We start from the raw sequence: 18,058 nt of genomic DNA on the forward strand, positions 1-18,058 counted from the left end.
AGGATAAATATGATCTGCCTCGCCAAGTGTTTTATAGCTATCTGCAGATTCACCTATATGCCCAAACCATAACTCCAACTTTACAATTATCCTCTCCGACCGCCTTTAGACGTCTGATCTTAGAAGGCACAGCATGGAAGGGTCTGATCTCTGACATATACCGGATATTGAATGCCTACTTTGTTCAAGATCAAGGTAAACACTCCTATATGCTCTGATGGGAGAGGGTACTGGGTGAGGAAATTCCACTGGAGACGTGGCAGGTGATCTGGTCTTAGGTTGCTAAGAGCTCCATGTGTACTCTTTACAAGGAAAACGCATATAAAATTCTCTACCTGACCCCGGATGTACTCCACGCCATCTATCCTACTAGTTCTGATCATTGTGGGTGTTGCCACAGAGACAAGGGTACCCTCTACCATATCTATTGGAGTTGTCCGCTGATTATCCCTTTTTGGCACTCAGTACAACAACTACTGGGTTGCCTCTTTGAGGTATTTATTCCAATGACATCTACATTTTTCCTGTTGGGCCAATCCCCTCTGAAAAATTCCTAAACCCTGCAAGAAGCTGCTGCGCCATATCCTTACGGCTAGATGCTGTCTTATAGCTTTTAATTGGAAAAAACACTCCCCTCCTTCCTCAGATGCCTTGTATGCTAGGATTAAAGATATGGAGTTGATGGAGACTGCTAGAATGCAGCACAGGCTGGAGGTTCACAATCATGTTTGAGAATTATACTATAACCAGGAGAACCTACCCTGAGACCCCCTCCCCTTTTTCCTCTCCCCTCCCCCACTGTGTTTTCCTTTCTTTTACTTTTACCTTTTCTTTATATGCTTTCGCCTGAATATTGTAATTTCTACTTTTAACCACTTAAGGACCGGAAGTATTTACCCCCTTAATGACCAGGCAATTTTTTGCGATATGGCACTGCATTTGTTTAACTGGCTCCCGACCGGCGCATGCCAATGTACGTTGGCAGAATGGCACAGCTGGGCAAATGGGCGTACCTGTAAATTTACCGCCATCATGTGCGTGCTGGTGCACCAGGACCTCCGTAAGTCGGGTTGCGGGTCTCGTGGAGTCAATCGCCGCGGGGATACCCGCGATCGTCTCATGAAGAGGAAGAACGGGGAGATGCTAATGTAAACAAGCATCTTCCCATTCTACTTAGTGACAGTGTCACTGATCTCTGCTCCCTGTCATCGGGAGCAGAGATCAGTGACATGTCACGCGTAGCCACGCCCCCCACAGTTAGAAGCACGCCCCAGGACACACTTAACCCTTACCCTGCCCCCTAGTGGTTAACCCCTTCACTGCAAGTGTCATTTACACAGGAATCAGTGCATTTGTATAGCACTGATTGCTATATAATGATAATGACAATGGTCCCAAAAATGTGTCCACAATCTCTGTTGTGTCTGCCATAATGTCGCAGTCACAATAAAAATTGCTGATTGCCAACATTACTAGTAAAAAAAAAATATTAATAAAAATGCAATAAAAGTATCCCCTATTTTGTAAACGCTATAACTTTTGCGCAAACCAATCAATAAACGCTTACTGCAATTTTTTTTTTTTTACTAAAAATATGTAGAAGAATATGTATCAGCCTAAACTGAGGAAAAAATAGTTTTTTATATATTTTTGGGGGATATTTATTATAGCAAAATGTATAAAATAATATGTTTTTTTCAAAATTATCGCTCACTTATTGTTTATAGCGCAAAAAATAAAATCCACAGGGATGATCAAATACCACCAAAAGAAAGCTGTGGGGAAAAAAAGAATGTCAATTTTTTTGGGAGCCACGTTGCACAACCGCGCAATTGTCAGTTAAAGCGTCGCAGTGCCAAATAGCAAAATGTGCTCTGGTCAGGAAGGTAAAATCTTCCGGGGCTGAAACGGTTAACTGACAATTATGTGGGCTTGGGACCAATGACCATCCAAGACAGGTGGTTCCAGATAGGCAGCAAGAAGATCGATCCAAACAATGGATGGCAGGGGAAGGAGGACCATCAATACACAAATATGAAGGAAAAAGAAAAAAGGAAGCTCCACATGCCACAGGTCAACCAAAATGGTTTAATATGTAAAATATGTCATACAAAATGTGCACCTCCTGCTCCCCATATTGCTTTTATGATTATAACATTTTTGTGATCACTTTTTTATCTCATTCATGGCTTTTTGTATGACATTTTTTACCTATTAAACCATTTTGGATGACCTGCACCATGTGGAGCTTCCTTTTTCCTTTTTCTCCATATTTGTGTATTGATGGTCCTCCTTCCCCTGCCATCCATTGTGTGGATTGCTCTTCTATCTGGAACCACCTGTCTTGGACGGTCATTCAAACACGAGCGGATTGGAAGTGTAGCTGTGACTTCAGCATTACTCCTGGCCACGTTCCATCACTGGGGATTCAATACGTTAAGCATTAGATGCACTGCCGTACGGTATGCACGTCCATCTGGTGTGATAAGAGTACCCATCTTCACATTTTGAATACTCTCAAGATATACTGTTGATCCACCTATATCTTTGATTTATCCATCATTTCTGCATGTCCTGCACTTCAGTTTGAGATCCAAGAGAAAAGTTCTCTATTTTAGGACATTGCACTTGTGGACACTTTATGGGTTATTTGGACCACTGTGGTTCACCAGTATGAATTTAACACACAGTTTTGGTTGTATTTTTCACATAACGTTTCACCTGACCAGTCAAGGTGATTTGATTGGTAGTCCAACCTATTATCACTGTTTAGCGCTACATTTTTATTTTTTATTTTATTTTATTTTATAACTGCCCATCTCATTTTTTGAAATGCTAAAATGGCAGGTCAGTACAAGTGATTGAGAAATGACAAAAAAAATTAAAAATACACAAAGTTGTCACTAAATGATATATTGCTCACACATGCCATGGTTATATTACACCCCAAAATACAGTCTGCTGCTTCTCCTGAGTACAGGGATACCACATATGTGAGATTTTTTGGGAGCCTAGCCGTGTACAGGACCCTGAAAACCAAACATCTTTCTAAGGGCATAAAATGGTGATTTCCCTTCCTGACTACCGATCACAGTTTTGGAGGCCATGAAATGTCAAGATAGCACAAACCCCCCACCCAATGAGTATGGGGATACCACATGTTTTGGCAGTCTAACCTCGTACAGGACCCTGAAAACCAATCACTGCCTTCAGGCTTTCTATTCCATTGACATAACATGTGTCTCAGCAAATAGCTTCAAGTGTCTACTTTCCAAAATTGGGCTATTTGTGGGGATTTTGTTCTATTTTGACATTTCATGGCCTCTGAAACTGTGATAGGTAGTGAGGAAGTGAAATCACCATTTTACGCCCTTAGAAAGCCTAAAGGTGGTGATTGGTTTTTGGGGTATCCCCATACTCGGGAGAAGCAGCAGAAGGTATTTTGGGGTGTAATTCCACATATAACCATGCCATGTTGGAGCAATATATCATTTAGTGACAACTCTGTATAAAAAAATAAAAATGAATTGTAATATTTCCGACACTTTTGACAAAATATAAAATATTCCATGGACTCAACATGACTATCAGCAATAGCTTGGGATGTCCACTTTCAAAAAGGGGTCATGGGGGGGGGGGGGGTTAAACTGTCCTTGCATTTTATGCACAACATTTAGATGCTTATGTCACACTCACATATCACCCACTCTTCTAATCAGTTGAAGACAAAGCCCTTTCTAACACTTTCTTTACATGAAACAATATTTATTTTTTGCTGTAAAATTACTTTGAACCCCAAACATTATATATTTTTTTTTAAAGCAAAGGCCCTACAAATTAAAAGTGTGCTTGTTGCAATTTTTTTCACACAATATTTGCAGGGCGATTTTTCAAATGCATTTTTTTGGAATAAACACACTTTTTTTTTATTTTAATGCACTAAAACACACTATATTGCCCAAATGTTTGATGCAATAAAAAAGATGATCTTATGCCGAGTACACGGCAGTGACAAACTACGTACATTTTTAAAAGCCTTTACAGGTTACCACTTTTACAGAGGAGTTCTATGGCTAAAATTACTGCCTTTGATCTTTGCGGTGATACCTCACATGCATGGTGAAATTGCTGTTTACATATGACGCAAGACCAACGTTCGCATTCACCTTTGTGTGTGAGCACAGGGGGATAGGGGTGCTTTTTTATTATTATTTATTTTGCTATTTTATTTTATTTTTAAACTGTTCTTTTAATTTTAATTTTTATTTTTAGGGAATGTAAATATCCCCTATGATAGCAATAGGTAGTGACAATTACTCTTTTTTGAAAAAATTGGGGTCTATTAGACCCTAGATCTCTCCTCTGCCCTCAAAGCACACCAAGCACACTGAGCACACCAAGATCGATGGATGATTGGAGCCATTCTGGTCTTCCATCAGCTCTATGGTCAGCTGGTGGAACCACTGGCTGCATTCTTGGGTTGCCTAGTGGGACAGGAGAGCCAGAGAAAACCATCAAAGACGGCAGAGGGGATGTTCCCTCCCACTGCTTTTAAAAGCAGTCTAGAGGCTAATTAGCTGCTAGGATTTCTTTTACATGAAAGCCAACCACTGTCTGAAAAGAATGATACCAAGATGATACCTAAATCTGCAGGCATCATTCTGCTATAACCATTTAAAGTCTATCAACATACCAGTACGTTGCTGATCCTTGTTGGGCATATACTGTATTGTAATGTTCTTTTTTTCATGCAGCCTGTGGGATGAATGCAGGCTGCATGGAAAAAAGAGATTGATCAGTGGGTATGCCCACCATTAGAATACCGTCCTTCATCCACCCACTTCTAATGATGGGCATACATGCACCCATGGCCATCTTTAGTATAGATTGGGCCCTGGGCAAAAATTTTCTTGGGGCCCCCCATGCAATTTCCCTCTCCACCTACTCTGAGACATACAATAAATAGCAGCTAGACTTAAAATCAGTTTTCTGTATCAGATCAGGCAGCAATTGAGATTGGTTGCCAGCAGTTACATCATATCATTATTGCCTACTGACTAGTTGCTAGAGGTTACAGCACACATTGCGGCTCACTGATTAGTTGCTAGAGGTTACAGCACATCACCTCCTCACAGCAGGGGAGCATGATATACATAGGAATGCCACCTTTATTTGCATACCAATGCCGCTGGCCGCAGCTATTTACTTAGTATTGTCGCCGCTATTTACATACGAATGCCGGTTATTTACATGTACAAACAGGATCTGCAGGTGAGTCATCTGTACACAACAATAGGGCAGAGCTGGGCAGCATTAGTACCAGCACTGCACACTGAGATATTGGGACACAGCACAGGAATAAAACTTCAAGGGACAAGGGAATTTAAACCTGGATAGTTGGCAAGTATGAGGCAGCTGTTTTGGGCCCCATAACAATGACAGGGCCCAGGGCAGCTGCCCCTTTTGCCCTGCCTTAAAGACGGCCCTGCATGCACCATTTGTTTTTGTGGTGGTGAAATCACCTCCTACAGTGCTGGAGTTGCTGATTTACGTATTGTGAGAGCAAACGCTGTTGCTGTCAAGATAAATAAATCAGTACTGCAGCTGAATGGCATAACTGAAAAGCAAATAATGGTAACAATAACACATTAACTCAAAAAAACAACATATTTTTTTATCGCAATCTGTGCCAAAAAAAATATGCCTAAGCATGGGGGCAATGCGCCCCTAATGTTAGGAGCAAATTGCCCCTCCACCCCTGCCCCCATGCTTTGGCATATATGCTCTTTTTTTAACTGTGGTGGTGAAATCACCTTCTACAGCGCTGGAGTCATGGCCTTACGTATCGTGGGAGCAAACGCTGTTGCTGTCAGAATAAATAAACCCATGCTGCAGCTGAATGGTGTACCTGCTAAGCAAATGATGGTTAACAACAGGGATCTTCAAACTACGGCCCTCCAGTTGTTCAAAAACTACAATTCCCATCATGCCTAGTCATGACTGTGAATGTCAGAGTTTTACAATGCCTCATGGGATGCGTAGTTCCGCAACAGCTGGAGGGCCGTAGTTTGAGGATCCCTGGTTAACAATAAACAAAATAACATTACAGTACAACAGTAAGACAAACCATACCTGCGCAGGCAAATATAATAAAACACAGTAAAAATAAAACATTACAGTTCTAAATTACAGTAACAATAGAGAGAGAACAATAGATATAGAACAATAGAGAGTGATCAATATATCTGACAATAGAGAGCAAACGTAAGAGAGAGAATAATAGAGAGAGAGAAGAAAAATTAATTGACAACACGTTTTGCCTTTTTTTTTTTTTTGTGTTTTTTTTTTTTTTTTTTTGCATTTTCATAAACTGTAAACTGTTACTATAATTCCAATTGGAATAACTGTACAGACACTTTTTTAAACCAGCATCTGGCAATTAGGTACGGTGCCAACAACTAGTCATTGAGGTCCACCTCTCCCATGTTAAGGTTGTAGGTTGTATTTGTGGACAGAGAGGGGTTTCTCGACAACACCAGTCGACATAGAAATTTTGGACAGTCGTATCTGCATGAAGGGAGGACAGAGCGAAAACATTCCGTGTATCCCTCCACTTCACTGCTAACAAATTATTAAATTTCAAGCAGGCTCTTTCCCCCATCTAAGTCGGGATTCTACAAGCCATTGGGGGAAGCCCCGGCGATTAGATCGCACGGTGCCACATGCGCCAATTCCCCAATTAAAAAGGTGACTAAAAAGTGGCACGCTTGTGTAATAATTGTCCACGTACAAGTGGTACCCCTTTCCGAATAAGGGTGACACCAAGTCCCACACAATCTTACCAGTGCTCCATATGTAGACTGGGCAGTTCTCCGGCTCCATGTGACTATCTTTTCCCTCGTAAACCGTAAAACTATATGTATAGCCTGTTGCCATGTCACAGAGCTTAAACATCTTGACCCCATATCTGGCACACTTGCTGGGAAGATACTGTTTGATAGACAAGAACCCAGAAAATTTAATCAGGGACTCATCAACGCAGAAAACTTGATCGGGAGTAAACAAGGCTCCAAACTGCTGGATGAAGTGGTTTACGAGGGGCCGAATTTTGTGGAGCCGATTGTATCCAGGGTCACCTGGGGACGAAAGAGTTCATTCTCATTGGAATGCATGAACCACAAGATCTGCTCGTATCGTGTTCTGGTCATGGAGGCAGAGAACACGGGCATATGGTGAATTGGGTCAATGGACAAATATGACCACAACGCACTTTTTTTAACTACGCCCATGAGGAGGGATAGGCTCAGAAAGGTCTTATATTCAGAGACCGTAATAGGTCTCCAATCTAGCGGTGATGAATTGACCAGCATACATATTGCTTTGGTCCACAACAGATCTATAGAGATCTGTGAAAAACAGTGAATAAAAATCAAGTGACGTAAAAAAATCAGGCCAAAAAAAAGAGTGGGGTTGACAAGTGCATGTTTTCCTCTCCCTAAATCATCGCAGGTCACATGACCTCAAAATGCGAGGGGGGTTTCTTGCCATTGGGACAAACTTGGGATAGCACCTTGTCCGTATATTTATCATGAAGACAAGGGTGTCTTTCCCACAACCTCTGAGGGTGGAGGGCATATCTGGAAGCCCCTTTATAAACAAGAGGACCCGTAGATACCGGTTCCCCCCATGTACATAAATAGGGGGTTCTTGCTACCCCTACTCATTCACACAAAAAAGTGAAAGGTAAATAAACACACATACACAGTTTTTGACAAGTTGTTTATTTAACCCCTGAGTGCCAGCGTCTCTCGGTCCTTTAAGGAGTTTAGGATGCTGGGAGGTAGTGTGGGATTTATAATCATGTGACTGCTGTGATTGGTTGTCATGTAGGTTACATGATCACAAAGCTCCTGATCGGGAGCTTCTTGTTACCCGCCAGTAACCGTGGCGGCAATGCAATCCAGCCATGCAGATCCTCATCCTTTACAATGAACGACTGGCATCAACCAACTGATATAGGCACAACTATTTCAGTCAGTACATTCACTGCAAAGTCCCCACTGCTAAATATAAACAAATGTAAACTAAGAGAAGATCTCCCTGGTAATGTCATTGACCAAAATGCTATATTTGATTAATAATGTCAGCACTATACCTGTCCCTTTGTTTACAGGGCCTGGGTTTCCCAGCCAGTAAATGAATGGGGCTGGGTAACATCACTGGTTGTTAACAACTGTTAACAAGAAGCTTTCATATATAGTAAAAGGCAAAATTCTGTCTGATTGTATAATCAGATTGTATAGATTGGGCAGTCTTAAAGCAGAGTTCCAGATTTTTAATTTTTTTTAATAACCCTGTGACAGTCGCCGCTTATACATTAAAAATTGGCATGTGCTGTATATTATAAAGTTTATGGTCTTTGTACACTCCTTAGGACTTACTTGGAACTCCTGATAAAGTAAGCAGCCATCCTGATTGTGGGCATCTGAAGCCCACTGGGACTCTCTTCTGGGGATTAGGTGCAGATGGCTACCCAACATGCACCTCCTGATCTCACACATGTGCAGTGGGAACAAAGCATGGTGTGTGTGGAGGATGCCCATTGACTCCTGAGATTGATGACATTGCTATCCCAGGAGCCAATGGGAAAAGGGAAATTACGCATCTCTGAGGCGAGGATGGATGTAAATACAGCGTTTACCCGCAACAAAAGGTAGAAGATGAAAAAAAGAACTATCCAAAAATGAATGGGGATGGGATCATCAACAATTGCAGCCGTTGATGTAAATTAGGGTGGAACTCCACTTGAAATGTTACTAAACCCAGAAGCCTGCATTCACTAATCTGGTCTTCCACAGTACGCAGAACATGAAAATGCAATTACTTTAATAAATATAAACTGCCAAATACCTTTTTTTCAACAGCAGTATATAGCAATCTTGTAATTTCTATCAGTGTCTGGCTAAGCACTGGTTAAAGCTTGTAGGAGGTGTTTTCATTCTCCTCTGACTGTCCCATATGAGGCTGCATGATCTCTGACCCTTTGTCTGGACAGTGCTGATTGGCCCGGTGCTGATCAACTGCACCTTCCCCCCAAAAAAAAAAAGACTCTCCAGCAATACACACCAAACTTGTCTGGCTAAGCACAGGTTAAAGCTTGTAGGAGGTGTTTTCATTCTCCTCTGACTGTCCTATGAGGCTGCATAATCCCTGACCATTTGTCTGGGCAGTGCTAATTGGCCATGTGCTGATCAACTGCACCTTCCCCCCAAAAAAAAAAAAAGACTCTCCAGCAATACACACCAAACTTGCAAACATGCAGAGTGCCCCAAGTCTCTGTACTATCAGGAGATGGATTGCGGTCTGTGCAAGAAGGGGAGGATCGAAAAAGACAGGATCAAACAGCCTTTTTTACACAATGCAGAGGATTAACCCCTTAGGTTCCACAGTGAGTATAACAAGCATACTTTACTGCATTTACAGACTGATCCTACTGTTGTGGGTTTAGGTGAGTAAAGGAACCCCATTCTGTGTTAGAAGTTTGCAAAAGATGAATCTCCTAGAATAGTAGGAAAATGTCTATAACCTGGCCTAGTCTGTGAAGAAAATTGGGAGATGCAGTAAACCAACTACCAGGGTAGAGGGATGAAGAACTCTTGTCTGTAAAGAACTGTCCCAGAGTTACAAAGAAATACAATTCTGCATAAACACTTTTTTTTACATGTTTTAACAAAATAGGAGTTTAGCTTTAATTATGTACAGAGCCTGAAGCGTTTAAAAGTCCTCAGTATGATGGCTATGCGCTGTACATTACAACTGCAAGACACAGAAATGTATTGATACAACTAAAATGCATTGATTTCTTTGCAGATCACACATCTGAACAAACCATTAAAGGGATGATATATATTTTGCCTGTGACAGCTATTTTCTGTACATTCATTCTATTAGGATATGCCACACACAAATATATTCATGGAAGCAACCATCCGCAACCAACTATTCTGGTAATTTTTTTGTTTTAAAATTTCAACTTTTTTTTGTTCCTTGTAATTGCTTGTGTTTTGCTTTGCTGATCATTGGTCACCATCTGTTGCTTGTACCTGCTAGAGGTGGACCATTGATTTATTTGTAAATGTGTAAACAAAACAGAGCCAATGAGTTTGAGGTTTGATCCGTTCTTCAGGGCTAAAAGATGGTTATAATAAATAGCAGAATGAACTATTAAAACAATGAAAATTATTTCTAAAAATATTTTCTGAAATAATTTCCAATATTTGAATGTTTTTTTTTTTCTATTTTGTTTATCTCTATTTTACTGTCACCAGCTTTTAGCCCTGAAGAAAGATTCACTCCATGTAACGCATGGACTTTCTTTTATTTACACTATTTCTAATTCTTGAGATCCTTTTTTATTATTATTATTATTATTATTATTATTTATTATTATACATGATTTATATAGTGCCAACAGTTTTACGCAGCACTTTATAGTAGAAATACAACACACTTTAATACAGTAGGAATCAGAGGGCCCTGCACCTTAGAGCTTTAAAATCTAAGAAAGGTCAAGAGATACAAGAGGCAATAACTGTGGGGGATGTGCTGATGGAGAAAATAAATGTACAGTTGTTAGGTGGGGGCCAGATAGAATGAGTTCTTAGGGATCGTCTGCAAATGGATAAAGTAGGAGAAAGTCAGACAGATTGGGGGCATTCCAGAGGATGAGAGAGGCTCTGGAGAAGTCCCGAAGGCGAGCATGGGATGAGGTGACAAAGAGTTTGAGAGCAGGAGGTCTTGGGAGGAGCGAAGAGAAAGATTAGGTTGGTATTTTGAGACTAGGTTAGTGATGTAGTCTGGGCCAGGTTGTGGAAGACTATGTAAGTTATAAGTTATTATCTTGAATTTAAATTTGTTGGCTGAGTGGCAGCCAATGGAGAGATTGGCAGAGGGGTATAGCAGACGCTGAGCGGTTTGTGAGGTGGATGAGTCTGACAGCAGCGTTCATGATGGACCAAAGTGGGGATAGCCTATTTAGAGGTAAGCCAATGAGGAGGGAGTTACAGTAGTCAAGGTGTTAGATGACCAGGGAGTGGATTAGAAGCTTTGTGGTGACATTGGTTAGGAAGGGGCGTATCTTGGAGATGTTGCAGAGGTTGTTGAGGCGGCAAACTATGTATAGTGATAGGATGTGGGACCGAAAGGTATGTTCAGAGTCCAGGATTATACCTAGGACCTTGGCATGGGGTGGCAAGTTGATGGTTGAGCCTTTGATATAGACAGAGAAATCAGGGGAAATGGCACCTAGGAGAGGAAATATCATGAGCTCGGTTTTGGATAGGTTGAGTTTGAGGAAGTGATGTGACATCCCGGCTGATATGTCTGCTAGTAAGTTGGTGATGCGTGAGGAGACAGATGGAGAGAGCTGGAAGGTGGAGAGATAGGTTTGGGTGTCATCAGCATAGAGATGATATTGAAAGCCTTGGGAGGCAATTCAACTGACCCAGGGAGGTGGTGTAGATTGAGAAAAGTAGAGGTTCAAGAACAGAACCTTGGAGGACCCCAACATAGAAAGGAAGTGGAGCGGAGGAAGTAGAGTTGTAAGTGACACTGAAGGAGTGCTGGGATGGGTAGGATGAGAACCAGCGAAGAGTACAGTCACGGCGACCAAAGGAGTGGAGTTAATTGGGGAGGTGGAGTGGTCCACTGTGTCAAAGGCAACAGAGAGATCCAGGAGAAGTAGTACAGAATAGTGTCCGCTGGTTTTAGCCATTAGTAGGTAATTTTAGAGTTTAAGGAGAGCAGTTTCCGTGGAGTGTTGAGGGTGAAATCTGGACTGAATGGGATCAAGAAGTTTGTTCATGGTCAGATGGTTGCTTGGTCCGTTGTAGAGCAGTCTTTCAAGAAGTTTGGAGGAGAAGGCAAGTAAGGAGATGGGATGTAGGTTGTTAAGATTGGTGGGGTTCAGTCAGGGCTTTTTAAGTATGGGGATGACTAGCGCATATTTTAGAGCGTTTGGGAAGATGCCAGAAGAGAGGGAGAGGTTGAAAATGTGAGTTAGAGAGTGTAGAATCGAGTCAGAGGGTGAGTGTAGCATTTGTGAGGGAGTAGGATCCAGGGGGCAGGTGGTTAGATGAGTGTTAGATAAAAGTTTAGCAACCTCATTAATACTAGCAAGGTTGAATGAGGGAAGTAATGATTGTATCTGTGGACATGGGGTGTTGCTTAGGGGAGGTTTCTGTGCATTAGAGATCTCCTTATGAATGGTATCAATCTTATTTTTGAAGTGATTGGCGATCTCCTGGGCAGTGAGTGAATTAGAGGGTGGAGGCATTTCTTATTTATTACTAGGGCTACCACATTTTTGAAGGGACCAACAGGATCCCTCCATGAGTAGAGCAGCCACAGAGAACTCTTCCCCACAAGGTTCAGCATTACCTCGCACATTTACACTGACAGCAGTAAAAATTGTCAGGAAAACTGATTTTGTGCACTTATTGTTCCAGTGACCACATAGGAAAGTGAAGGAAAATCTCCCCAGCAGGCATACAGATAATAGTTCTCAACCCTCTATACCTTTAAATGGATGCTGTCAATTTGGATTGCTGTATAGAATTTTAAATAAAATAATTTTATAATATTCACAATATAAACTTGCGTTTGGTTGAAATTGCCAGCTTCAGGACAGTAGCTAAGCCCCTTGAATGGGCAGAACATTTTTTTAATGTACTGTATCAGCTGCCAACAAAACCGTTATGGTCTTCAGTCTCTGCCTGCTACATATTAGTTGTGGTAAAAGTAACAACCAGTTGATACTACATTCATGAGAAAACACCAAACAGATCAGATCAGATCAGCGGGTGTAGGTCAATGGATGACTACCAGCACCCGCTGATCGGTGTGGAAACACACTAGATGGAGCTCTGTAAACAATGGAGCTATGTAAACAATGCAGAGCTCCCTGCTGTCAGTGGGGATGCGCTGGATTTTGTTTCCCTGCTAAGCAGGGAAAAAAATCCAACACATCCCTTAGTAAAAGCAGAACACTGTACACACAAAAACACTGCTTAGGCACGCAGTTAACCTTTTGATCGCCCTAGATGTTTAACCTTTTCCCAGCCAGTGTCATTAGTACAGTGACAGTGCATATTGTTAGCACTGAGCACTGTAATAGTGTCACTGGTTCCCACAAAGTGTCAGTTAGTTTCAGATTGTTCACTGCAATATCACAGTTTCGCTGATTGAAGTCACTGATTGTCGCCATTACTAGTATATAAAAAAATAAAAATTTCAGTATACATACCATAGTTTGAAGATGCTATAACGTTTGTGCAAAGAAATCAATATACGCTTATTGGGCTTTCGTTACCAAAAATATATAATATATATTTTTTCAATGTTTTTATTGGCTATATTTTATAGCAGAAAGTAAAAAATATTGTTTTTTGTTCAAAATTGTTGGTATTTTTTTGTTTATAGCACAAAAAATAAAAACCCAGTGGTGATCAAATACTATCAAAAGAAAGCTCTATTTATGGCAAAAAAATTACATAAATGTAATTTATGTACAGCGTTGCATGGCTGTGCAATCACCAGTTAAAGTAACGCAGTGCCAAATAGCAAAAAATGGCTTAGTCATGAAGGGGGGTAAATGGTTAAAGAACACAAATAATAAATACAATTGAATAGATTTATAGTATATATAGTATATTGTAGAGATAGTATATAAATCAAATAAGATGAAATGCAAATGATACAAAAAAATACAGTTGAATATTTCAGAAACAACAGGCAGATTTTTTGTGTAAACTTAAAGCATTTTTAAAAGGCCGTAATTGAGGAGGGATTGAAATTAAATTGAACTGAAAACTGAAGATTTATAATTAAGAAATATAAATTGGAGTGCAATATTTCAAAAAAAAATAAATCAATTGGACAAACTTGATGCACTATGTATGGAATCTTAGTATACTGTGGTTTAGGAGGGAAACATCAGGCAGGCCATAATCAATAATTATAATCAAATTAGAGTTTATTAAAAAATACTAAATAAAATGATCAGTCTGTGCATACTATGTCAATACTTCACAGTAAAAAGGCAAAAATGTTGTATGCAAAGTGTGTAAGCACTTTTAGTAGGCTGCATTTAGAGTTGGAATAACACCAACCAGCTTTTTATTTTAAAAAATATTACAGTGTATTGATTTCACGAAAAAAAGCCCCCTGACATGTTCTAGCAAGTATGTACACAGTCTTTAAACTGTATGAATAGACCTTATTTGTAACAGGACACAGATTAGTATAAAAACAAACTGCATTTTATAAATTTTGCTGAAAACCCCACAAAATGTTGTATCTTTATTTTATGTCTTCTTGCTAGAGGCTGCCATTTTGCTGAAGCCTAGGGCCCCTGAACAGCAGTAAAACATTAACTAATCCAATCGATATATATCGGTTGAAAAAAACGTTACATTCCTGGAATGCCGAGATTGCTAACTGTCACATTTGCTTGTGTCCTCAACCAACTTTCAAACCATCAAATGGCTGGTGTAATAACTAATCACATATGCAGCACCATGGCAGTTGCAGATCAAACAGAAGCACCTCCCTTGGCTGTAAAGGATAAGAGGGGGTTAAATCCGCTTTAAGGCTGTTGGCCTCTACAAATTCAGCAGTGTCTGAAAATGACTAAAAATAGAGAGAAACTGAACTTGTGCAGAGCAGGGTCAGATAGTGTATTACTGGATCTTAAAAAAATTTTATGTTTTACAAAGGTTTACCTGCAAAAGTGGCCAGGCTGAATGGATCCAGTAGGACTTAAAATTCTGACTAAAGTTCCAATTTACCTAGAAATCTTTGTTACCAGGACCCACCCAGCTATCCTGCAATAAAAAAAAAAATCTGCTTAATAGTGTGTTTATATTACTAGCAAAAGCACCCAAAGTATTATAAAGCATGTGTGCACAGTATTAAATCACTTGTACAAGGTCCGATTTTTGAACAGGACCCCACCAGCAATATCAAAATCAACAGAAATTTATTTTCAGAGAACAGCCCCCAAAATTATGTATTGCCTACATGCATAGTATTGCATCACTTGTACCAGGCCCCATTATTAAAAAGACCTCCACCAACCATGTCCTCAAAAAAAAAGTCAACATTACAGTGTTATATACTTTATTTCCAGAAGAAAAGTCCTCATTTTGAATAGGAGCCCCACCTGCCATTTTTAAATAATAATTAAAAAGAAATCAACAGGCATGTGTTCTAGTGAAATAAAAATTACAGTATACTTTGCCAGCTATGGCCAGTGGTGTAGACTTACCAAACAACAAACTCACTTTTATGACTGTTTGCCATATCAAACTTATTAGCACTAGCTCCCTATTTGAACCTGACTAACAAAAAAATTGTAAACATTTGAAATGAACATTACACTGTAATATATTGCAAAAAATAGCCACAAAACATTGTATTGCCTACATTGTCTGAGTAATAATTCATTTCTGCTCAAGCCCCACTTTAAACAGGACCACCAACAGTCATTTGTGAATCTAGAAATCAATGTTAGTTTTATTTACTTACAGAAAAAAGCACCCAATATATTGTATTGTGCACATTGCTTAATGTAATATATTTGTTCTCCAGCCCTAATTTGAATAGGAACCTCAACAGCCATTTGGAGTTATGCAAAATCAATGTAAACACCCTAGGGTTGCTAAAACTAGAGAGTGTGAAATCTGATGCAGCTGTGCACAGTAGTTAATCAGCTTGTTCAGTTAGACCTTGACAGAAAAAAGCCTGGAAGCTGATCGGTTTCTATGCAGAGCTGCCCCAGATTTAGCACTCTCCAGTTATAGTAAATCAGGTCCACTCTGTCACAATATAAGTATGAACATTTTCTGATAACACTAAAAAACTCTCCCTATTCTGCTGTAACGCTTCCAAAAAACTCTGATGCTGAGTACACATGATCGGAATTCTTGTCGGAAAAAGCTCTGATGGTTTTCCCGACAGAATACGGTGATGTACAACACGTATGACGGGACTAGAAAAAGGAAGTTTAATAGCCAGTAGCCAGTAGCTTCCGTCTCGTAGTTGAATATGAGCATGCGTGATTTTTGGCATGTCGGAATTACATACACACGATAGGAATTTACGATAGAAAGTTTTTCCATCAGGAAAATTGAGAACATGCTATAAATTTTTGGCTGGCGGAAATTCGGACAACTAAATTCCGATGGAGAATACACACGGTCGCATTTTCCGATGAAAAGCACTCATCTGCCTTTTTCTGACCGGAATTACGATCGTGTGTACGCAGCATGAGGGTGTATGTGATTGCATGTAAAAATGGAGATAGATTTTGTCAGCTATCAGCACCAGTTTCTAAATTTCTCTTTAAAAAAAATTCTTGTTTGATCCGCTAGAAACCTGTAGAAAACACTGTTTTTGAGTTTGTGCCTCTACAGTGCCTTGCGAAAGTATTCGGCCCCCTTGAACTATTCAACCTTTTTTCCACATTTCAGGCTTCAAGCATAAAGATATACAAATTTTATTTTTTGTGAAGAATCACCAACAAGTGGGACACAATTGTGAAGTGGAACGAAATCTATTGGATTTTTGAAACTTTTTTAACTAATAAAAAAATGAAAAGTGGGGCGTGCAAAATTATTCGGCCCCCTTGCGTTAATACTTTGTAGAGCCACCTTTTGCTGTGATTACAGCTGCAAGTCGCTTGGGGTATGTCTCTATCAGTTTTGCACATCGAGAGACTGAAATTCTTGCCCATTCTTCCTTGCAAAACAGCTCGAGCTCAGTGAGGTTGGATGGAGAGAGTTTGCGAACAGCAGTTTTCAGCTCTTTCCAAAGATTCTCGATTGGATTCAGGTCTGGACTTTGACTTGGCCATTCTAACACCTGGATACGTTTATTTGTGAACCATTCCTTTGTAGATTTTGCTGTATGTTTGGGATCATTGTCTTGTTGGAAAATCCGTCCCAGTTTCAGGTCTTTTGCAGACTCCAACAGGTTTTCATCCAGAATGGTCCTGTATTTGGCTGCATCCATCTTCCCCTCAATTTTAACCATCTTCCCTGTCCCTGCTGAAGAAAAGCAGGCCCAAACCATGATGCTGCCACCACCATGTTTGACAGTGGGGATGGTGTGTTGAGGGTGATGAGCTGTGTTGCTTTTACGCCAAACATATCGTTTTGCATTGTGGGCAAAAAGTTCGATTTTGGTTTCATCTGACCAGAGCACCTTCTTCCACATGTTTGGTGTGTCTCCCAGGTGGCTTGTGGCAAACTTTAGACGAGACTTTTTATGGATATCTTTGAGAAATGGCTTTCTTCTTTCCACTCTTCCATAAAGGCCAGATTTGTGCAGTGTACGACTGATTGTTGTCCTATGGACAGACTCTCCCACCTCAGCTGTAGTTCTCTGCAGTTCATCCAGAGTGATCATGGGCCTCTTGGCTGCATCTCTGATCAGTCTTCTCCTTGTCTGAGCTGAAAGTTTAGAGGGACGGCCAGGTCTTGGTAGATTTGCAGTGGTCTGATACTCCTTCCATTTCAAAATGATCGCTTGCACAGTGCTCCTTGGGATGTTTAAAGCTTAGGAAATCTTTTTGTATCCAAATCCGGCTTTAAACTTCTCCACAACAGTATTACTGACCGGCCTGGTGTGTTCCTTGGTCTTCATGATGCTCTCTGCGCTTTCAACAGAACCCTGAGAATATCACAGAGCAGGTGCATTTATACAGAGACTTGATTACACACAGGTGGATTCTATTTATCACCATCAGTCATTTAGGACAACATTGGATCATTCAGAGATCCTCACTGAACTTCTGGAGTGAGTTTGCTGCACTGAAAGTAAAGGGGCCGAATAATTTTGCACGCGCCACTTTTCAGTTTTTTATTTGCTAAAAAGTTTAAAATATCCAATAGATTTCGTTCCACTTCACAATTGTGTCCCACTTATTGGTGATTCTTCACAAAAAATTAAAATTTTATATCTTTATGTTTGAAGCCTGAAATGTGGCAAAAGGTTGAAA

General features: G+C 40.3%; 1 protein-coding gene across 2 annotated transcripts in view; it reads left to right on the top strand.

The window, feature by feature from the left end:
- LOC143987774 (interleukin-20 receptor subunit alpha-like) overlaps window positions 1–18,058 on the top strand; it is an 82,060-nt gene that overhangs the window by 61,607 nt on the left and 2,395 nt on the right. For both annotated transcript variants that reach the window (XM_077486781.1, XM_077486780.1), the window contains one exon: window positions 9,871–10,007. In XM_077486781.1, coding sequence (XP_077342907.1) covers window positions 9,871–10,007 — 137 coding nt within the window. The remainder of the gene's footprint in view (window positions 1–9,870; window positions 10,008–18,058) is intronic.

This window comes from Lithobates pipiens, unplaced genomic scaffold, assembly GCF_037356315.1.
Source record: "Lithobates pipiens isolate NorthernLeopardFrog02 unplaced genomic scaffold, aLitPip1_a1.2 Scaffold_18, whole genome shotgun sequence".
NCBI classification, from domain to species: Eukaryota; Metazoa; Chordata; class Amphibia; order Anura; family Ranidae; genus Lithobates; species Lithobates pipiens.